At 33.3% G+C, this 24,920-nt stretch overlaps 1 protein-coding gene across 1 annotated transcript; it reads right to left on the bottom strand.

Moving 5' to 3' along the window:
* Positions 1 to 1,724: 1,724 nt before the first annotated feature.
* Positions 1,725 to 4,201, bottom strand: LOC141482441 (uncharacterized). Its single transcript, XM_074175754.1, has 3 exons — positions 3,690 to 4,201; positions 2,536 to 3,201; positions 1,725 to 2,476 (listed from the first exon to the last, which is right to left on the bottom strand). The coding sequence occupies exons 1-3, from the start codon at positions 3,799 to 3,801 to the stop codon at positions 1,725 to 1,727; spliced, it is 1,530 nt and encodes a 509-aa protein (XP_074031855.1). The 5' UTR covers positions 3,802 to 4,201.
* Between the last annotated feature and the right edge of the window lie 20,719 nt (positions 4,202 to 24,920).

The raw sequence follows: 24,920 nt of genomic DNA, 5'->3' as shown, positions 1-24,920 counted from the left end.
TTCATGATACCTGTCCACAGAGAAACGAATGACATATAATGTTTAAGAATGTAATCCAACAAAGTTTTATGTACTAGTGGATTATTGAATGAATCGTTTTCAGATTCATCATCCACGGAATCATTGTTTTCCATAGTTTTCTTATGAACCTCGGTAAAATATTGATGAAAAGGTGATTCTTTATATGCACCACTTACCAACGCATCGTCTGACATATCACATTCCATTGTCATGGAATGTAAGTCTTCAATATTTTTCCAAGAATATTTCAACGCTTCTTCTACTTTATCCGACCTTTTTTGGCTTCCGTGAATGATACACATTTCATTGAAAAAAAAAACTCAGTTCGTTTAAGGACGTGGAATCTATTAGAACTTCAATCATCTCCATTATAATTTGTGATATTTCTTTTGCCACTAATTTCTTTCTAAAATAGAACTCATCATCTTGAGAAAATGTGAGCAACATTTCAGAATTATGATAATAAAGTCATTTCATTCAGTCCCAAATAGATTCCTCTGATATTCGCAAAACTCCAATCACATACAATGACGCCAAATACTGGCCAAGATCTTTGAACTTATACTGTTACAAATCTCTTGAATTTTCACCAAAAAAAAACAAGCAATAGTAGCAGCATCAAGCAACAAACTTATTATTTCCGCAATTGGAATAATATTTCCAGCCATATTCACAACTAAATCATATTAATACACACTACCTGTTTTGATGATCTTCATAACACTTCCATATCGTCGTTGTCACTGCAATATCTGCTATGTGAAAAAACTATTTTTTTCAGTAGAAAGAAAAAACTAGACCTTTGTGATAAATATAAGTTTAAATTCTTTTTGAAACAATGAAATTTTGACACAATAGTTTTGGAATGTATTTTGAAAGCAAAAATCATAAAATAAAGTGAGGTTTTTTCGTAATTTGTAATATTGCTCGTTACTTACACATAGCAGGGATTAATTGTCATTACTATGTACATAGCAGATGTTGCTAGTTGTCTTTTTGAAAATAATATTATCATGTTTTGCTTTAAAATTTAAATGAAGCAATAGAAAAGGATTAGAAACTAAATTTTTATTTCAAAATTACAAAATAATATTCAAAGATGCGGCAATGCATCATAAATGGCATGATAGTCACTTTCCATTACCTTCTTTAACTCTTGTAAGTGATCAAATTTTTGCTTTGTTATTTTTATTGGAGCTGAATATAGTTGCTGTGGTACAGATGGAATCTCTGCAGATTGTATTTTATTGCGACTTTGACGAGGTTTTTCGAATTCAATCCAATCATCGCTGTGATTTAATTTGTACTTCATGATGCCGGATGGCAGATATAATAATGCACGTATGTCCGTTACTTTTGCCTCTCTTTCAGGTCTTATTGAACCGAAATTGCCCTTAACATTATCGTAGTTTTTGAAAAAAGTAAAGTTCAAGTTATGTACCCTGTATGGATGATGATCCCTTGCCCGCCTCATTCTACTAATGTAGTCACATGGTGCGTAAATTGGTGGCTTAAAATATGCTTCAAGCGATGAATGAACGGAATCAGCCTCCATCATAGTATGTCCACGTTCCAAGATCAGCTGCTCTAAGGTAATATTTAAATTTTTGGCTAAATTATTAAGTGCACTTGAAAGTATCTTATTGCGGTTCTGATACCCGCATCCATCGGATATTAAAACAACATGTTTGTAGATTTTCTCTTCAAAAGTTTGTTCTATATAATGAACTATGCAAGTTGTGAATTCGTTTGATGTTACACCTCCATTGCTTTCGTGCCAAACAAAGATCCACAGTTTTGTCGTTAAGTGCGTAAACTGTGAAGTTATGGATTTGCAATTTCTGTTTGTAATAAACAGCAGAAGCTTCTAACTTAGGTGCCAAAAGGACACTTTGCAAGTCCATTGTTATGATTAGCTTTTCATCTGAGGCAGATTCTTTTGCGTCTTTTTTAGCTTGCTCGGCCTCGTTTTTTTTCCTCAAGTGGTCACTGTATACATTTTCTGGAATATTGCCTGTTTTCCACGAGCAACATAGATCACACTGATCCTTCCTAGGTTGGTGAATAGCAATTTTTTCAGACTTTAATATCGTTGTAAATAGTGTACGTGATACTGGTTTTGTGTTCCTTTCTGTGCAAAAATTAACGTATACTTTGTAAATATGGAGGGTTGATCTAAATACAGATTCAAGGTACATTTTCGTTGAAGAGCTCCGACAATAATGGCTCGGGACCTTTGGCAGGTCTTTCAACCACTGACGAGCTTGCATTTTCATAGATTTTGTTACATTCAATTTAGCGTGGTTTGTAACATACTCTTCATCATTGTCTTTATTCTCTTGGTTGTTGCTTGAGACTTGGGTATGATGAAAATTGCTAGTCCATCGGTCAAACATATTTCGCCCCAAATCAAAAGTATGGAGTAGCATAGTTCTACATACTAACACTTTTTCACCTGTAACAACATAACAGATAAGAGATGAAGTCATTTTATTGATATAAACAAGATATTACCAGTTTCCAGTGGTAGATAACAGGAATGAGACTGCTTCTTGCGATTGTCAGTTTTATTGCTATTTTCCTTTCTTCTTCTTTTTATGTGTGTCGTCGAAACTAAGCCCCTAAGGTAAGATTTTCTTAAATCCCAGTTTTGAAAACTCCAAAAATAATCGAATGATTTCTTTCTTAGTCCTTCCGTTACTTGGTGACAAAGAAAACTTTTGCTTGTCTTTTTTCTTGATGCTTCATTGTGACAGCATCTACCTTTCATACGTATCTTCTCCCTTTCTTTGTCGTGCCTTATAATTCCCTTTTTTGACCGGGTGTACCCTATGTAGCTCTCACCTCTTAGCCTTTTCAATTTAGTTACTTCTCGAGATCTACGCAGCCTGTTTACATTGCTGCTAGCTTCTGTAATGATTCCCCTTTCAGTATTTTGCAGATTATCTTGAATTTCTTCGTCTAATATTTCCATTTCGGCATTAAAGTCATGATTGGAAATATTTTCGTCATGTCCTGAGCTGTCCAATACTTCTTTGTCATTGGTTGGGATTATTAGGTTCTGACTTTTAATTTCATGTAGTATAATATCAGGAGGCAGCGTAAAATTTTCATTAACTGGGACCTGAAATGATATAATCGGCTGGGCATCTGCATTGGCTACCTCAGAAGTTGATTCATCTATAATATAAAACACGTATTATTGTGAAGTTAATAGTTCTAATTAAAAGTCGAGTTGAAAGTAATGTAGGTAAGTATTACATCCTTGTACAGTATGTCCGGCGATGGGGCAGATAAAAGGGCAAACAGACCTAAATTTTCATTTTTCAAGGAAAAGTCATTTTTTATAAAAAGTTTTGCTTGCGAGAGAATACGATTGTCAATGAAGAAAATTAAAAATTGTATACAGGATGTCGCAAAAATTAAAAAATTAGGTTACTTTATTCTTGTAAAAAATTGAATTTTCAACTTTTGGGACAACCTGTATAATTATAAATTTTAATTACTTCCATATCGACAATCGTATTTTCTCAACAACCAAAACTTTTTATAAAGAAGTACTTTTCCTCGAAAAATGAAATTTTTGGTCAGTTTGCCCTCTTGTCTACCCTATTGCCGGACATACTGTATACCCACAAAAGCACTAACAAAAAATAGGTACTACTTACGACTAGTTACATTGCGAGGGTTAGTTTCATTAGAGCTCTTGAATAATAATTTGCTTAATAGTTCATTGTTCTCCTCTGAATCCGATAAATTATCATGGGCAGCTTGAGACATGCTACTACTCCCGTTTTCAGGGGCCTTGATCCTCAATAATTTGCTTAGAGGTTCATTATCCTCATCTGAATCCGATAAATCAGCTTCAAAAGCCTTGCTAGTTGGTGCTTAAAGAGAAAACCGAAACACCACATTACTCAAAACCAACAAAAATGACAAAACGTGCAACTTACCAGATTGGCGATCATTTGGAGCCTTATTACGTTTTAATGCCATTTGTACCATTAATATACCACGAAAACACATTTTTCATTCGTAATAAACAAGACCTTATTATTGAACTGAGAACAATGCCAATGACGCGGACTTTTTGAGGTTATGCAATCTCTGCTATGTGAAAAAATTCTGGCAGTCACGTGGTAAATTCTTGGTAAAAATTTATGCCATGTGTTAGTTTTAGCACATAAAATTAATTACATTCCAGTGCTTCGCATAGCAGATATTAAATAACAATGTTTACCTGTTTACCGGTCTTCTGGAGAGAAATATGCACATGGCATATTTTCGTTTTATAGAAAACAGCATATATTTCTATATGATAAACAGGTCAAATTGGCCAAAAACTCACATAGCAGATATTGCAGTGACAACGACGATATGCTGTTGCTTTTTGACCTTTGGACACCAAAATATCTAATTGATTTGCTGTACAAGTATACCATGATATCAGTTGATGGTCATTGGATATATTTCATTTCCCCCGGATCTGCGATGGAACGTAAGACTGGATCGAAATAAGGGTCCTTGTGTAAATCAGAATTAGGTTTACCTTCTGACTTGACTCTTTGATATACTGATAAGGATCGTATGTCTTGCCAGTTACCACGCTGCAATTATTTTTTTTCGCTTTTCTGAATATATTCTTCTCTTTTGTGTAGAGGAGTATTTCGCAAAAGATCCTTATTCAGAAGTTTTCGTTGAAAACCTCTCACTTGGTACGAGAATTGTTGAGAACCACCATTCTCTTGTTCTTCATGAAATCTGATGATGGCTCTATAAATATTTATATTTTCTGTTTTATTAAATTCGAAGCGGAATTTTCTGACCCACGATGATTGCATATTGCATATTCTACGAAAACAGGCCCATTAATATTCCTCCGAAGATGATTTCTTTTGAAACAGATCACAAAATAAATATCGTAATATACCATTTTACGTTAGCGATCTTTAAATGATAAAGTCAAAAGATTTTTTACGATGAGTAAAATTGTATGGTTCATGCATTCATCGAATTTTTCTTGAGGTGCTTTTTCATCAGGTATTTGACTGGACTTGGTAAGTTTATCTTGTATTTTTTCATTTGTTATTTTATCAAGCCCAGTATCTGTCGAAACGAATTCATTTGATAGTTAATGTTCATACTTTTTCCAGCATTTCCAAAGCCGATACCTATTATTTATGCCTAATTTTATTTGTAGACTCTTACGAATTGAATGTCAAAAATTTGGAGAACTGATAGACTCTCTAATATCTTCAATAGCTACCTTAACGTCGCGTACCAAATTACAGAAAATATGTGGGGTAACCATAAACTTTTTATATTTCGGCATCTTAAATTGGAGCAAAATGTAGAATATTTCCAGTCCGAAATACTGAAAAAAAGATATTATGAACTAATACAATTTCTAGAATAACTTATCTGAGTTATAAAATCAAATCGTAATCCCAATGAGTCAATCAAACTGAAACAAAATCATTCATCCAAATCGTAACGAAAATCATTAGCAAACTTCCAAATTAAAATATCGATGAAGGCGCAAGCGACATCTACTGAGCAAAACAGAGCAATTTACCCTTGGCCTACCGCCGTATTCGATTTATCAGGTGTAAACTGTAATATTATTCATTAATACAAGACAAAATTTGTCATAAAATACCAAAAAATCGAGAAATTATGCCTACTCAACAAATATTTTTTTTCATCTATCCAGGGACCCTCACCGTAATACAATTTGATATTGTTTGGGTAAAGTGCTTTTGGAAGGAAGGACGTGTATCAACTGCTCATAATTAATATGGAAATTTTTTGATGGCATAATTTTGAAATGGAAACTGATGTAAGGAGAATTAGCGTTCGATATTCAAAATGATTTTAGTTATTTACGTCATATACGATAAAATTTGATATGCAATATGGAAATGCAGTATGAATCACGACCATGGAATTGAAACAAATAATTTTATCTCCGGAATTTATACGGATTTTTGCTGGTTTTCAGAAAATAAAAATTTTTCAATACAATAAATTAGTATTTTTCCTGACGAGAGTATTGATTTTAATGGGTCATCATGAGGGTTTGCTGGTCAAACGTCGATGCTATGGCTTGAAAGATCACACAACGCTGATGTTCTCCAAGAATATATATTATTTCCAATCCTTTTTCTATTGTATATCAAAAAACGAAGAATCCGATATATTGCTTTGCTGACTACAGTACACTTGTCTCATCATTCCATTTCAATTCCAAGACAACAGCTGCGGATGCACATCTTCATCAGCAGCAGAAGGTTGCATATCTTAATGAGGATCTAGAAGTGATTTCGAATTGGGGTGAAACTAACTAGGTTCACGAAAACCCAAGCGTCGGTTTACTCCAAAAAGATAAATGTCTGCGAACCGGATATAAAAATGTCAGCATAGACAATTCCGCTTTCTGCTTCGATACGTTCATTGTGGGTTGAAATAGACACCAATATGTTGAGTTACAATCATGTCTCTGAAATTGCAAAGGATGCTTCTCAAAAGCTTGAAACACTGTTCCGAACCAGAAAACTGTAGACACCTCAGCAACTTTTGATACTTGTTAGCCTTTTTAAACTGTTCAGAGGATAGTTAGAAGATCAATAAAAGATTTTCCCCTGAATTTGGCTTGATGTTACTGCCTAAGATTTACTTGATGTTTTAAATCTCAAAAGTTGTTGACCACAGAAAATAAGTGTTTTAAGTGCCCAGTTCGAAACCGTAGAAACTAGACACCGGTATCTCAGTGGGACAGATGGGTGGGTACGTTCAAACAAGGATAAATTAGTATGTTCAATCATCTCAAAAATACCAAATGACGATCACTATTTCACTTAAAATTTCCCAATAATATACATACATGAATATCGAAGAGGCAACCAATACTGTAATCAAATCTTATATTGGTAAACAATAACTTCAACTTCAAAATGAATAATTACTGACCAAAATCACCTTTTTGTCTCAGTAACTACCTGAATAACTAACCTCAATGAAACTAAATGTGACATAATAAGGATAACAATATCGCAGTGTACTTTGGTTTTCAATGAACTGGTCTATGTTCGGTTTTATATTTAATGATGATATTGTGATGAGGTAAATTGAATGAAAGGTGATTACTACACTATTAGATGGATATGAATACTAATAATAATTGACTGGAAATTGAATTCTTGGTGGTATTCTTCAATACATATGGTTACATGGAACGGACTCACCGGGATTGATGAAATACGCTCTCTGCTATATGGTGTGGGCAGGTTTATAAACTCTCAGCTCAAAGAACTTCTCAGGCTTGTATACAGGGCAACAGTGGTGTCTTTAACAAAACAGTTCTGCTGGTGCCTCCTCAGCTGAGAAGCATCCGGAAAGTATAAATTGGCCTCAGATGATAGAAACTGTAGGGACTCTAGAGCTTCAGCATATGAAAGAAGCCTCAGAAGAAACTACACGTGGTTACAACTAGTGTCCGAGTGAAACTGGTTTTTGCGACCGAAACCGAAAACGAATTTCGGCAACGGTCTCAGTTTCGGCCGAAACCGATACCGAAACTTCCCTACAAGAATTATGTTTTGAGGGAAAAATAAAGAAAACGTTATTATAATCAGTCAGTCTTTACTTATTGAAAATCAACATAAAAAACCCTTATTCATGAAAAAATATTAATTGTACCTTAAAAATACTTAAAATAGGTGAGGTGTTCATTTGATTTTGAAAAATCAAAAGATTTTTCTTTTGAATATTATTGATGGGTTTTCAAAAATATTAAACACAAAATTACTTATTTGAGTTGATACATAATATCACAATAGTCACGACATGATTAGGCACGTGGAAGCGGCAAAATTCTTCGTCGATTCTATAAAATTCAATGCGCCGAACATGACCGATCACAGCGCGGGAACTCCCGAATGCAGTTTCGGTTTCGGTCGTAGTTTCGGCAGGTTTGGCGCCGAAACCGAAACCCGTTTTTTGCCGAAACTCGACCGAATCCCAACTTTCGGTCGGACACTAGTTACAACTAAATCTCTGACTACGAACCCTATAGAAGGTAGATCATTGTATTTTATTCCTTTTTCTTTACTCAAAAAGATATAATACCTGTGTTGTTTTACGAGTTCTCTATGAGAATTTACAGTGACAGCCACATGATTTTCATCCACTTTTGATCCCTCAGAAGAGGTAGGATACCAATCCAAAAATAGGAGAACTTCTCTTAATTCCAACACTAGTGGAAAATGAAATCTCAAACTATGTATAATGAGAAAAAGATCTCTGGCTCACTTTTGTCACCGAGATGGACCTCTTGTTGCTTTCCATAAAAATGGTTGTCGGATAAGTCTTACCACACCCGAAATATCACCGGAAGATCCTCTTGCATACTCCCCCGCATAGCATAAATCACAGATCACCACCTATATGGCAGGAGCCATTCGAACTTACACTCAGTATATGATGTTAAACACCCCAAAATGATGAAAACAGCATCCAATATTGTTTTATTCGTTCTACGGATTAACTCTTTATAGAAGTTTTGACTACTTTATATAGTTTTATTTTAATAAAAACATTATATGTTGTTACAATTTATCAGTCATCATTATATTCCCAGAACATATGTCAATCGTCAAAAACTCTTCTTCTTTTTTCATAACTCTGGTTAAGGTAGGTAATACAACAAATATCGATGTAATACGATAATAATTGGATTTTTAACAAAAGTTCATTCCAAATAATAATTAATGACAGTTCGAAATCGTTGTTTTGATTTGAAACTTCAATTGACAAAATGGTTTAGACTTTCACGGCTGAGGTTTTCAGTGTCATTTCTTTTCGAGTTTGAACGTCGTGGATTTTTGGAATTTCTTCCTGACGTTTCGCAGTCGGAGTGGCTAGCTTCTTCAGAGGTTTAACCATCATGGCTTGCTGTTCGATGACTACCTTTTCGGCTTCGTAAAGCGTATTTATGCCTCGTCAGGTAATCAGTTGTATTTGTACCTGTATTTGTACCTGCATTTGTACCTGTATTCGTTCCTGCACTTGAACTTGGAACATCAACAATCTTGCTGTCTGTTGTCCTGTTCGTTATTATTGAATTCCTTAAAATGGGGTTCCATATTTGATTGAGGTGCACCGAGGTGAATTACGGTAACAATCGAGGAAAATTAACGAGACAAAACCAAGTAAATTGACAACATAAAATATCAATGATGAATGGCTCAATGAAACAAATCACTTAAGTACGTAGTCGCCGCGGTACTATCCAAAATTTTATTTCCTTGCAGTATTTTCGTAACGTCAAAAACGAAGTGTAACATGCTTTATAAAGCTCAGATCAGACCATCTTTGGAGTATTGTTCTCATGTACGGAGCTCCGTCTGGAACATCGAAGAATATATCAATATATTGAATCAAAACACAACAAGACCTCGATTCAATATATTAAACAAAACCATACACATTCCTAGAGCAGATCTAACACAAAGAATAGTACCTGATGCAGTAGAAATACAGGCAAATTTACCTAAAGTACCTGAAATACCTGAGTTGAGACGTTAGGACCGTATAAAGAGGCAGACGACAGGATGACAAGTTCAGTTTGAGGAGTGCCTAGAAGATGACAACACGACCAGCTGTCGAAAGCGCTCGCAGATAATTAATAGAAGATATAAAGCTTCAAATCCTTATTGTGAAATTTAATATTAATATATATATTCGTTTTCCCCTGATAACAATTCTACTGTAAGAATTCAAAAGGATTTTTTCCGTTTCAGTTAGTCAATTTTCGAACTCGGTGTGTGCACGTCGATCAGAGAGATTATTTATTGCATTATATTTCTCAATATTTAGTTGTGCAACCTCAGCAGGCCGCCTTCTATTTAGTACTATTATTTTGATATATACTACTTCTTTTAATGTATTGTAACAGCGGAAAATAAATTAAACGATTGTTTGAAGGTGATTGACAATGTTTCATGATGAATTTCACTAGTTCAGACTTCATTTGTCTACTATATAAAATGTATTGAAATCCCTGAAACAACTAAAAAGAAGAATTAAAAATGAATAGCTGAAAATAAGAATTATATTAACCAAAATAAACCTGAAATGAAATAATAGTGAAATAAAATACAAGTAAAAATAGAAAGAAAATAAAAATAAAAAGTGGAGCGATTCCAAGTCACGTTAGTTCACGACGTTTCGATTGTTAGTATCTACAATCGTCTTCGGGTGATAACTGGGATTTCAAATCATTTTATATAGTAGACAATGGAAGTCCGAACTAGTGAAATTCAAATTAAACGATGTTCACTGTTCAAAAGTATGCTTTATTCTCCTCAAATATATTTTCTAATCAACTGGAGTAGAATAAAATATACAGGATCTTCCGTTGTTCTAATTTATAACAGCTTGAATAACAACAAAAATAGTGATAACAATAATAATGATAATGTATAATGTAATGTATAATGTAATGTATAATGTAATGATACCGTATACCCAATCACTAATCAAGTAATTTCTTTACATTCGGCCATCCTAATAATTAGCCGTCCTTGGCTTGTTTTCATGTAGTTTACGTCCTGCTGTCCTGGAAAAATGAAAGAAAAAAGTAGTTGTAGCAACAACAGATCATTAGAATGGGTAATTTTGATGATTCTCAACAGATATCATTTTATCCACTAATTAATTTTTTTATGCTCTTTAGAGCTCTTTTGCCAGTTACTTTCATGTTTTTATGCTTTCAAGCGCATTCAAATGATCATTTTATGATATGCTCCTCAGAGCTCTACATATCTCTTTGTTCTTCGTGTTATCCTTCAAGTAAGTCTAACAGTTCATCAGTACTGTTCATCTCACTGTCAGACTCGCTGTCTGTTATCACTCCTCCTTTGTACTTCTTCAGTTGGTCAACGGGTACTGTTGCTGTGTATTTCTCATACCCTTTCATGTCCTTTAAAGAAGTTATCTTATATCGATCATTCTCCTTTACTTTAGATATTCTATAGGGCCCACCTAATTTGACACCTGTTTTTCTCGAGGCTTCTTACTGAGAAGTTTCGCTGCCTTTCCACATTACCAGATCACCAACCGATAAATTCGGTGCTTGCTTTCTTTTTTTGTCAAACAACTTTCTTGTTTTCTTTGCTTGTCTGTCCAGTTTCGTTTTGGCTATTACTCTGTCACGATCTCTATCTGCTGCAATACTATTGTCTTGATCTAAGTCCACATGTCTTGCTTGATCAAAACCAAACATAAGTTTATGAGGTGTGAATCCTGTGCTAGTATTAGCTGTATTGTTTATGCCCCATACTGCATCCGGAAGCACAGAATACCACTCGCATTCGGCACTTGTACTAGTGTCAATTGCCGATTTTAATGTTAAGTCATATCTTTCAACCTGGCCATTTAACCTAGGTGATGCAACACTGTTTAAAACGTGTTTGAATTGGTATTTGATAGAGAAATCTTTAAAACTTTTACTCGTAAAAGCTTTACCACGATCAGATATAATTCTTTTGGGTACCGCAAATATGCTAAAAAAATCTTTCAAAATATGTATCACTTCTTTTGATTTAGTAGTTTTTTTTAGCCTGGCAAATAAAAATTTAGAAAAAGAGTCAACGATCATAAATATGTAAAAGTATCCGCCAACACTCTAGACATATGGACCCAAATAGTCAACATGCCAGGTGTGCAGGGGCTTTGAGGGCTTATCGATAGGATACAAGAAACCGTGTTTCTTACCATATTGGTCTTTTTTGTACGAACATTCAATACACGAATACACATATTTTCTTATAAAACCTTGCAAATTTAGGTACAACTAATTCATCCTTGTTGTCGGCGGTTTTCCTGTATAATCTATTGTCTTTAATAATATATGTATTTTTCAATTCTACATCGAAATTTTTTTGTTTGACTTTGTCAAAAATTGCTTTCAAGGTAAGATCTTGGAGTTGAATGCACAATATCCAGCCATCAAAACTATTAATTTTTGAAACAGTATACGAGGGTGGATTTCTGCTTAGGGCATCTACATGTTTCATTTTGTCTCCCGGTCTGTGTTTGATATCAAAATCTTGAATTGCAAGCCACCATCTTGCAACGCGGGGTACAAGATCACGTTTTGTAAAAGTAGAACGTACAGCAGCACAATCAGTTACAATAACGAAATGTATTCCCATTAAATAAACACGAAATCTCTTAATTGACTCCACAATTGCAAGGGTATCTAGTTCGTAAGAGTGATAGACTGTCTCATCCTTAGAAGTCATTCGACTGTAGTACATCACTGGTTTGGAATGCCCCTTATGTTTTTGTAACAAAGTGCCGGCTATTCCTTCACTACTGGCGTCCGTATGCAACTCAGTTTCGAGATCTGGATTATAAATACTAGGTGAAGGTCTAGACGTAAAACGTTTCTTAATTTCACCGAAAGCAAAATCTTCTTCCGAAGTCCATTTCCATGGCACTGATTTTTTTTTAAAGTTTTGTTAGGGGGGCTACAATGAGTGCATGGTTTTTTATAAATTTTCGGAAATAAGAACTAAGACCCAAGAATTGTCGTAATTCGTGAAGATTTTTGGAAATAGGAAATTTTGAACAGCTGTTATTTTGTGCTGGCTTTTGTGCTATTTTGTATCCCAGGTAATTAATAGTGGTTTCAAAGAAGAAGCATTTATCTATGTTTAGTTTTAAATTGGCATTTTTCAATATTATGAATACAGTTTCTAGCAAATGGAGACCTCCATCGATTGTTTTTGAAGAAATGAGAATGTCGTCCAAATATATAGTAATATTTTCGTGACGCAGTTCGGAAAACAAATCATTCAAAAATCTTTGAAATGTCGCTGGAGCGTTCGAAAGCCCGAAGGGCACTAGCAAACATTTGTTTCTTTTCGAGCTTATAGGTACTAAAGAGGTACAGTGAGGCTCAATTGTGACATCCTCGTCTAACATTAATGAAGAAGTGTTTCCATGACTCATTTTGCCAATATATATTTTTTTGACTTGGACATATATTCAGTTATTTAATCAATGAAACATTCGCTACATTTATTTGGCTTCCGGTGTCCAAATATCCTCCACAGCTAATATTATTTAAGTCAACATTCACAATTTAACTATTATTTGGTACTTGCCTTTGTAATAGTCGTACTTCAGCAGGATTCAAATGCCAACATTCCTTCTTCACGTGACCTTTTCGGTTGCAGTGAGTACACTCCTTCAATTTGGGTTTGGCACCATAGTCGTTATTCCCCTGGCATCTCTGAAGAAACAGTCCCTTGCGATATGGCCACCTTTTTTACAAATCAAACATGTGATTGAAATGTCTTTTGTAGGTTTCTCACGTTTTTGTGGCTCAGATGTACTAGTGTCTAGTTTGCACAAAAATCCTTGAAAGAGTTCTTCCGGTGTTTTGAAGCTTGCAGATTTTGCGGTTCCTTGATACTCTTGTGGAAGTCCATCTATTATGCAGGAAGTTGCGTTCAGATCCGATATATCACATTTCCTTATCAGAATACATGCTACATATTAATGTAGCATCGTTTCAGTTTTCTGTTTTTTTCTATCCAACTGCTTCAAATTATCGACGAAGTTCTTATGCGATGGAAAAGCACTCAACAATTCAGCTTTCCACTCTTCCCACGAGTTGGGCAATTCCAAAAAGCTTAGATTGCATAAAAATGATTTTGTAGCATCGTCCCAGTGATGAATTGTGGCGAGTTGTTCGATTTTGTTGAGCCAATTTCTTGAATTCATATCCCCGACTTCAGGGTCAAAAGTGGGCACAATATCGCTTTTTCCACTGATACTACTCGATTTAAGTTGATGCACAGGATCATTTGTAACGCCACTATTAATTGTGGGCTGCATTTGACTCAAAATTTCACTCACTTTTGCGGTAATTAGTTCCTCTATTCTGCGCTTTTCAGCCGCTTTTCTCCGATCAACTCGTTCATCCTCCGATAAGCTTGAAGAATCTTCAGTCACCTCTTGTCTGCGTGATTTAGCCGTCGTACCTCTCTCCATGTAATCGTTGTGGTGGAGGCGACGTCGCTTCGGAGATTCATCACTCCCAATATCACTTTCCACTGAAGTCACACAACACGTGGATTACAAAAAAAATAAATTTAAATTTCACTTCTGAAATGTAACAGCGGAAAATAAATTAAACGATGTTCACTGTTCAAAAGTATGCTTTATTCTCCTCAAATATATTTTCTAATCATTCTTTCTATTACTCAGGTTTACATAAGAATCTAAACACAAAGAAACAAAGCGTATGTCTGACTCAACCCTAAATGACTAATCAACTGGAGTAGAATAAAATATACAGGGTCTTCCGTCGTTCTAAATAATAACAGCTTGAATAACAACACAAATAGTGATAGCAATAATAATGATAATGTATAATGATAATGTATAATATAATTTAATGTATAATGTAATGATACCGTATACCCAATCACTAATCAAGTAATTTCGTTACAATTGTATGCAGCATAATTGTTTTCATTTGAGTGTAACTCATTGAAAACTGTATCAGCCAAATTCGTTAAGAAGGTATTCAGCTTCTTGAGATCACTTGTGAGAGGTACAAGTTCATCTTTGTTCCACTTTCATTTAGATTAAGTCCTGCCTGAGCAAATATTTCGTCATCCCATTGTGATTGAATTAACTTTTCCAATATTTTCAAATCTTTCAGTTGATCAGTAGTATTTTCTAATTGTATTAATTGTATAGAAGCTAAATCACAGCATTTCTTCAGCAAAGTACCAAAGTTTATAGCAGGCGTAGGTCAATATCAATTAAGTTTTTGATTTTCTGGTATTTTTGTCGACAGAAATCTAATAATTTAGCTAAACGTTGCATGTTCTGGCGAACAAAATCTATATTTCCTTCGCTTTTACGACCTTTCATGTAGGAATATGCACACTGGCATATTAACATATCTTTTTTTTTCAAGAAAATTTATTCGGTCAGCTCTCATACGGGAAAATAGTTCTTTAGTTAATAACTGATCATATTTCAATAAGTCTCCCGCTAGTAATATCAATTGACCGTCACTTTGAGCCGTCTGTCTGCGATCACTTCTTACGGTATTATCCGAACATCTTTTTGTATATCTATATAAAGATTTTTGTGGTATCCTAAACAGTAGAAACAAGGAAAAAATCATCAGTATTTGAAACATCACCAGTTTTCAGTCTTTTTACAGGCCTTAATGAATCACTTGTTCTGTTAACAACATAATTGCCTTTTTTACGTAAACTTGCAATAATATTTCCTTCTTTCCCTTGAGTGCCAGGTTAAAATATGCCTCACAAAATGGGTTACATCTTCACCACAAAAGAAACAGTAATTTAATTTATCAGCATAATTCTTCTTCTTTACCATTTCTACAAGATTTACTGCCACCTAAAAAAATTATTCCTACATTTCATTAGTAAGCTTAAATAATAAATAATTTATCTGGTAACTATTCGAATCCATAGGAGGTATTTTGCATTGTACTTCATATTTGCGGAACTCCTTTTAAAATGATAATAAATTACTGATTTTTTGCTGAATTATCACTAAAAATGTGTATACAATAGAACTATATCAAATTTTTCAATGAAAAAGACCTTCATTAGTTATTAAATTCTAATGGCATTTCTTGATCCAAAGTTTTTGAATTAAACAGTTTTTTATCAACACCAATCAAAAACATAAAAATTAAAAGAGTTTAGATAATTGAGGAACTATATCCCACAAAACTTTTTATTTCGTCTGTATTTCGCCTGAATCCTCACACTTAGAAGGAATATATGATGGATCATGCCGCGGTTCGATGAGACTCGGGGATACAATGTAGGTTCAGAGCTTTAGTGCTGAAGACAGTGCGATTATCAATGTTTAATGCAACTCGTGAACATAAATACACTTTTCAATAGCTGGTTACTACCAATATAATATTTGGTTGTCACTATATAAACTAAAAAACTAACATGCGTTCTCCTAACTAACATGTCCTACACAGTCAAGAGCTAACCGAGGACTCTCCGGTGTCTGCCCGTTCGCTTACCTCCCGCACTCTTCACCCTTTTCCCATCGTCCACATTGGTGGACGATGGGAAAAGGGTGGTGGACGATGGTATTTCGAATTATCTGAATAATTATGTAATACACCCTGTGTGCCACTTTTATTTACCCATTCTTTTACATATTGACATTTACTTAAATATTCATATTTAAGTGAAAAGTTATTGTCTTCTGTTTTATCCATTACTGAAAAAAATACGCATTTAACGACTTTTTAAGATTCTTTGTTCTTGTGATTAACGGAAAAACAGATTTTAAACAGATTTGTTCTTACTCAAAAGTATTTGCTGACATATAAGTAATAAGTAAAACTAAAGAGTAAATATAACAGTAATCAAACAAAATATCAAACATAACTTACCTCTCTTTTTTTTATTGCACATTGATAAAATAATTTAAGCTCTTTCTGTCATTTTCAATACTTCAATAATCAATACGATGGGTTTCCCACACAAGAGTATTTTGAATGACAGCCACAAAACAGGAAAACTTTCGCATCGAAATGTGTATATCCCATAGAGAAAATGACATGCGCTATTACCTAAATTTCTGGCTTAGGGTTGTTAAATGCTCTATATATACAAAACATGAAATTGGCGACCTCAAACGGCAGTTTTGAACATTACGAAATAAAGTAATGATACGAAGTTGAACCACTTGCACAATTCAAATAAGTGTTCAAAGACAAGGTATTAATAAAATGTTACAGCGTGATTCAATTCATCGATTTGGACTTCATCGAATGTCATTTGGTGTCTTGGAGTTTGCCTTGTATTATGTTAGAAAGATACCAGAAACAAATATGAGCCACATATTCTGGCCCGACTTTATTATATATATATATATATATATATATATATATATATATATATATATATATATATATATATATATATATATATATATATATATATATATATATATATATATATATATATATATATATATATATATATATATATATATATATATGTGTGTGTTTCTAACCTAAAATCACCACGTTCATCCTCAAATTTAAAAAAACATTTTATGAATTTAACGTATATATTTTGTAGCTTTCACTTACTTCATATGTCTTGTAATTTTACAGTTGTTATGTGTTTTTATCATGATCACAACGTTCATATTTTAATTTTAACTCAACTCAATTGCTACCAATCTCACTAACATTGTAAGTATCCGTTCTGTTAACTTAAGTTCTGTATTAATTCAAAATCTATCATCTTAGCTCCCTGATGATGACAATAACCATTGTCGAAATATTGGAAATATAATGTAAGAGTACACTTGCGCTTCGCTGCTATCCCAAATAACTCCAAGGAATTGTATATATATATATATATATATATATATATATATATATATATATATATATATATAAAATAAATAGATAAGTACTCTTTGATCATTCCCATATTGATTTCAATTTAAGAGCCACCGGTATACAGCTGTTTCAGCCTATTGGGCATCGTCAGTACCGGGCAGGCGGTCCTCGATTGAAGACAAAATGAGAAAAAACCAAGAAAGTACTTGATAAAAATAGCTGCGTAAACGCAAGCGAAACATAAGTGGAACCACCTATTGGTGTGACACCCAAGTCAACTTGCCAAGTTTTTATGTCAGTGTTGGTGGTTTGACCAATCAACCGACAACTGCGGTAGCAGAAATTTGGGAAGCTAACCTGAAATGCCATCGGAAAACGAATCCACATGTTTCTAGAAATGATATGAAATCTAGAAAGGTTAATGCAGTCAAGCTGCTGGAAAATAATTCCATGAAAATCAAAAAATAAATAGATAAGTACTCTTTGATCATTCCCATATTGATTTAAATTTAAGAGCCACCGGTATACAGCTGTTTCAGCCTATTGGGCATCGTCAGTACCGGGCAGGCGATCCTCGATTGAAGACAAAATGAGAAAAAACCAAGAAAGTACTTGATTCTTATCAAGTACTGTATACCTGTGGCTCTTAAATTGAAATCAATATGGGAATGATCAAAGAGTACTTATCTATTTATTTTTTGATTTTCATGGAATTATTTTCCAGCAGCTTGACTGCATTAACCTTTCTAGATTTCATATCATTTCTAGAAACATGTGGATTCGTTTTCCGATGGCATTTCAGGTTAGCTTCCCAAATTTCTGCTACCGCAGTTGTCGGTTGATTGGTCAAACCACCAACACTGACATAAAAACTTGGCAAGTTGACTTGGGTGTCACACCAATAGGTGGTTCCACTTATGTTTCGCTTGCGTTTACGCAGCTATTTTTATCAAGTACTTTCTTGGTTTTTTCTCATTTTGTCTTCAATCGAGGACCGCCTGCCCGGTACTGACGATGCCCAATAGGCTGAAACAGCTGTATACCGGTGGCTCTTAAATTGAAATCAATATGGGAATGATCAAAGAGTACTTATCTATTTATTTTTTGATTTTCATGGAATTATTTTCCAGCAGCTTGACTGCATTAACCTTTCTAGATTTCATTATATATATATATATATATATATATATATATATATATATATAGTTATGATAAGTTTTTTTATAAGATTATTCTGTTTTAAAAGTTAAAGATTTTCATATTTTAATTAGTTAAATGTTAAAAGTTTGCATTTATTTTAGTAGTTAAAAGTTAAAAGTTTGTATTTATTTTGATAGTTCGATGTTAAAAGTTTTTCATATTATTATTGATTTGATATTAAAAGTTCACATATTTTGTTAGTTCAGTGTTGAAAGTTTGTGAAAATCAAAGTTATTCTTAAATGTTTAATTTTATTAGAAAGCCAGATACTTTACCTTTATTCAAATTCTTATCTGTATAATTTGGAGTAATGTTCATGCCCAGATCAGGCAAAGTTGTGACTTATCAGTATTAGAGTATTTCAGATCATTTCCAAACAGCACAACTAATCAGAAACCATCAATCATCGGGAAAAATACACTGAAAACAGTAAAGACATTAATACAACATAATAACATACAATAAAACAGATTTACACTACAAATTAATAACAAAAATTCAATTAACACTGACATTAGGAATTTTATCTGAAGAATGGTAAGAACACTCAGTACATGATTTGGATGCAACTAAAGAGTAGCCAATCAGACTGATAAATTGAAAAGGAGGTGTTAACTTCTGAAAATGATGAATTTTGGATTCAAAATTATTAGTATTAGTGAAAATTGGGTAACAGAAATCGTAAATATAATATGTGTGAACAGTGAAAAGTGTCAAAATTGAAGAAATTTCAAAATTATTGTGAGGAAGAGCAGCAGGCAGGAAAATTTTGTCTGGTTGCCCGGGGTGAATCAATAAGAGGTAGGAGAGAAGCTTTTGAATTGTCCAGACGCGAATTTTTTTGAAGAGCTGTTAGAAATTAAAAAAGGGAAAAGAAAGAGAAAAGGCCGTTTTGCATGTTCTTATCAATATAAATCCATCAATAGAAGCCAGAGTATAAATAATAATAACGAGAAAGGATACTTACTGGAGATTTTAGAGTGTCTGGAAGAATTCAAAATTCCAATCAGGGGAAAACCAATCCAAGGAAGCTGTACCAGTTTTGAGGTATTACAATATCATTTATAATTCCCAATCCATAAGAAGAATACATTTTTTGAAAATCTTGAACAATTCATAACCTCCAAATCGAATCAAAAGTTTTCCAGTCACAAGGAACTTCCAGTGTGAAAATCACAACTTCTGAACTTTTATTTATCAACGAACTTCATCATTTTATTTACAAGGACTATTATTGGATTTAATATTAGGAAAATTTGAAAAATTCACTGACATTTAGCACAGATATTTTTAGAATCGTTTCCCACGCACGAATCACAGACATCTTAAGTTTTCAAGTAACTAATTTGCCGTTACACGTAAATTTAACTGTACGGAACACAATTCTAAGAATATTTTTGTTTCAAATTTAACATTTACTGGAACATTTCTTAGCATAAGGTATTTTGGCGCAGTTTTAGGGTAATTTAAGTTTGGTTTGACAAAACATTTACAAAATTTTACATTCATTATATTTTTTTTTAACTTTGAGACAAAGTTTGATTTTCAAAAACACAGACTTACAAAATTTTATTTATAACACCTTTCCAAGAACTCTACTCTGAGAAAGAGAGCTGCATGAGCTTCGATTGAGCTGAGCAACCTTGAAGAATAGAGGTAAGATTTAGAGGTAAGGACAGGTATCTGCCGGAGCACTAAGAATTTTGATATCACAGAAATTTTCAAATTATTTGAACTATCAGAATAACAATCAAGAGTCAAATTCATTAAATTATAAATACTCTTCTAATTTTATATTTTTATAACAATATATATATATATATATATATATATATATATATATATATATATATATATATATATATATATATATATATACAGAGTGACCCATTTGAAAGCGGGCCACCTCTCTAAAACTGTTATTTATTATCCGATTCAGAAGTTTTTTTTTTCAATAGATAGAGCGTCAATAGTTCTATTAGAGTGCTGTGAAGTCGAAATATAAATAAAATTTTCAAGGCCTACTTCGAATTTTTTTCAAGGTCAAAAATCCAAAAAACATACTAGCGATTTTTTTATATGAAATTTGACGACGCCACTGGATTTGTGATGCTTTCAAATGGTTGTGACTGAAATTTCAAGATAAAATAATGTTTTTTAACAGAAATATGGCATAAGTAAAATATACCAATCACTGTCAAAATAATTCAAATAGTTGTATATTAAATAACAATTTTGTAAATAATATGGTTTGAAATACTTCTTCAGAACATAACAACTTTATGTGCGATATAGTTATCTTTATTAGCACACTGCAGTTTGTTGTCAAAGAATAGAAATACACATCTTTATATCATAATATAATTATCAATATTAAAACCATAAATGAACCACTACAAAAGAATGTATTAACATGACAATGCCCACACATTAAATTTTGGACTGTTCCACCAAATCTCCATTCAATTCGATACATTTATCATATCGTTTTCTAATGTTAACCAAAACATTCAATAATTGATTTGGGGTGATATCTCTGCAAGCCTGTCTTATTCTTTCACGCAGTTCCTCTTTGCTCGTTGGGCGAGTTTTGTATACTTTTTCCTTAACGGTGCCCCATAAAAAAAATCAAGTGGAGTCAAGTCCGGGGATCTGGGGGGAAACTCAATCAGTGAACTATTTCGCCCTATCCACCGATTAGGAAAATTTTCTTCCAGCCAATCTCTAACAATCCTGCTATTGTGGATGGAACAGCCATCTAATTGAAATAGAATATGGGCCTCTTCTGCTAGTGGAAGTTCATCCATAGCGTTGGAAAACTCGTTTTTCAAAAAATTCAAAAAAATTTGACCATTCAAATTGTTTTCAAAAAAAAAGGGGCCAATTATTCTGGTATGTAATATTCCGCACCAAACATTTATTTTTTGGGAGTACTGTCTTCTGCAATTTATTATCCAATGTGGATTTTCTTCCGTCCAGTACCTTGAATTTTGAGAATTAACTGTTCCATTGGTTGTGAATGTTGCCTCGTCACTGAACAAAATTTTTTTCAGAAAATTCCTGTTATTTAGATATTCTCCTTGAGCCCATAAACTATACTCCATCCTCTTTTCATTATCGCCTTCTTCTAAGGTGTGAAGAAACTTTGGTTTAAAGGGCTTCATATTATTATATTTCCTAAGATTTCTCCTTATTGTTTCACGCGGTAAGTTGATGTCCAAACTTGCAATTCTCACACTTGTTTTCGGATTATTATTAAAATAATTTCGAATTCGTTCAGAATTATTTCGTCTCTGCCTTTGTACAGTATTAATATTCTTCAGGATATGTTTACTAACAGCTCCATACTGATTGAAAATTTTGTTTACTCTTCCAACTGTAGCTCTGCTAATATTTCGACGCTCCGGATGCATGTTATTGAAAATTCTACATACTTCCCTTTCGGATCTGTCGTTGTTACCACGAAGTTTTACTATTTCAATTTTCTCCTGCAAAGTCAAATTATCTGCCATACTTCTTTATTAGTGTAGGTACTTGAAGAGTTATAAACTTCACTATTAATACTGACAAATTTGTGTCTTTTCGTCTTTTATTTTAATGACTTGTCATCTCCACGGCAACTTAACTTTCAAAGCCTTCTAATAGAAATAATATTTTCGAAATGTGGCATCCCAAACATGTTTGAATGAAACCAAGATATGTAGATATTCGGAATAACTGACAACCACCAAAGAGGAACTGCGTGAAAGAATAAGACCAGGCTTGCATAAATGTTACCCCAAACCAATGATCGAATTTTGATCGAATCTTATGATTAGTTAGCATTAGAAAATGGTAGAATAAACGTATCGAATTAAATCGGAAATTAGTTACAAAGTACGGAAATTAATGTCTGGGCACTCTCATCTCAATCCATTTTTTTGTTGTAGTTCATTTATTTCATCAGTATTGGTTATTATTGATTATTGAATATTGATTACTATTTGATGTAAAGATGTATATTTCATTTCTCTGATGACAAAAAAACTGCAGTGTTTTGATGGACATAACTATCTTCTATACTTTATGGAGTTCTGTTTGAAAGAAACATAATTTGACACCATTTTGAATAACTGCTGTTTACAAGCTCGACTGCTAACGACGTGAAAGAGCATTTTAAACGATATTATTAATAATATTGTGATTTAATATGACGACAATTCGAAATATTTAGATAAAGTGATAAAAATTTTACTTATGCTATATTTCTGTTAAAAAAACATATTTCATCTTGAAATTTCAGTCACAACCATTTGAAAGCATCACAAATCCAGTGGCGTCGTCAAATTTCATATAAAAAATCGCTAGTATGTTTTTTGGATTTTTGACCTTGAAAAAAATTCGAAGTAGGCCTTGAAAATTTTATTTATATTTCGACTTCACAGCACTCTAATAGAACTATTGACGCTCTATCTATTGAAAAAAAAACTTCTGAATCGGATAATAAATAACAGTTTTAGAGAGGTGGCCCGCTTTCAAATGGGTCACTCTGTATATATATATATATATAGACATATATATATATATAGACATCTCACAGATGTATAGTTAACTCAGCACATAATATGCCATTCTTCCACTCTACAGTGAAAGATTCTTTATAAATCACATAGATGTCCCAAAAAACATGTCTTCAGGACATGTTTAGTTCATCGTTATTGCCGCTAGTTAGCGTGTTACTGAAATGTATATACACTTGATATATAATACCGATTTTAGGAAGCTAGACATCTGATGAAAAGTGAAATATTCCACTCTTGAGATGAAGTTATTCATTCACGCCCGAATATTTGATACTTACTGGTGAGAAAGACTTGGATTCTTGACAAAAACACATTTTGTCACAAATATTTAAAACAAATCGAGATACATTTTGATTAGAATTATTCTAATCTTCAAGCTGTTGCAAAGAAGCTATGATGACTGAAAATTATATATTTTTCAAGAAACTGTAAGTCATGTGAGTTTATCAAAACAGAGGGACATATTTTGATTTGGAAATATTATAATGATACAAAAAGACGATTTTTTTTTCTCTCATATAATATATTTAAAACGTTTAAAATAATGCAAAACAGGGGAAAATAAAGTGATGAGGTAGGACATGTGAGCATATACATGAAAACATGAAAAGTTTTTCCACGTGATGAGTTCTACTTTTGACAATCCTCATTTCTTCCTGAATGTATTACAAACCAAAGGTTTTACTCTCACCCAGTCCTTATTATGAAGTTTACATATATTCTGCTGAATGAGTTGTTGACACTAATGTTTTTTGGGGGTTACCTTCAAATGAATATGTTTTTCAAAGTATCGCAAAACGATTTCTTTTTCTTCTTTAGTCCAACGAATACGTCCACCATAATCGTGATTTCTTTGCTGTGTTTCCGAAAACTGTAAACTTCTTTTTTGAGCGTTTTCTGTAACCCATTTTCTGTTCATATTTTATCGTTCATTTTCTCATCATTTCTATAGAATAGTGCTGGTACTGTTGTTCTCTCAATGTTTCTTTTTCCTTCGCACATCTTTGAAAAGTCTATTTCCATACTTTCCTCAGGGTCATTTGTTTCATCATTTTTACTATCATCTTCATCTTCTGAACTGTAGTATACAGCGTGACTCACGGTCGATGGTAGGTTAGACGTTTCTGGAAAACGCAAAGCATGATTTTTCTGAAAATTTCACCTATCACATTTCCTTACCTGTTCTATCGATCTAAAATATTTTCAGCATTGCGTCGTTGCCACTTCTATCAAAAAGTCCTAGCAATTATATTTTTTTAATGGAACACCCCGTATATTAATCCTTGCGTTGCAGTTTTAAATATTTCCGCAGCAGTTTGTTGACGTTTTGTGGCCATGGAGGACACATTAAAAAGAAAAATGTGTGTCCTACTCCTGCTTGAAGAAGAAGCAAAAGAAGAATATTGCGCCCTTCATTTACTTAAGTATCGCGAAAGACGAAAAGTAGACGAAATGTTTTTAAAAAGAAGACAAGAAGACGCATTTGAATTGTTAATCGAACCACGGTTATCTGTCGACGATAACAAATTTAGAGAACAGTTCTGTTTTACATAGAATGTGTTATTGCAAAGAATCCATATAAGAGGCAGCATTTTCCTATATCACCTAAGGAGAAACTTTGCATTACATTAAGGTAAGCATTATAATTTATCAGATTTTGGAAATTCATTTACCTAGTTAAAAAAACACGATAC

The sequence above is a fragment of the Leptinotarsa decemlineata genome, unplaced genomic scaffold (assembly GCF_025532065.1).
Source record: "Leptinotarsa decemlineata unplaced genomic scaffold, Ldec_3_MD MMD2_P_RNA_scaffold_14, whole genome shotgun sequence".
Lineage (NCBI taxonomy): Eukaryota > Metazoa > Arthropoda > Insecta > Coleoptera > Chrysomelidae > Leptinotarsa > Leptinotarsa decemlineata.
This window is presented reverse-complemented; position numbering and strand designations above follow the sequence as displayed.

Bases quoted from the DNA above. Each gene is read 5' to 3' on its own strand.
- LOC141482441 (XM_074175754.1), bottom strand. From the start codon at position 3,801: ATGTCTCAAGCTGCCCATGATAATTTATCGGATTCAGAGGAGAACAAT. The intron at 3,202-3,689 runs GTAAGTAGTACC...TTTATATTATAG, and splicing joins CCCTCGCAATGTAACTAGTC to ATGAATCAACTTCTGAGGTA. The intron at 2,477-2,535 runs GTAATATCTTGT...ATGTTGTTACAG, and splicing joins TTATCTACCACTGGAAACTG to GTGAAAAAGTGTTAGTATGT.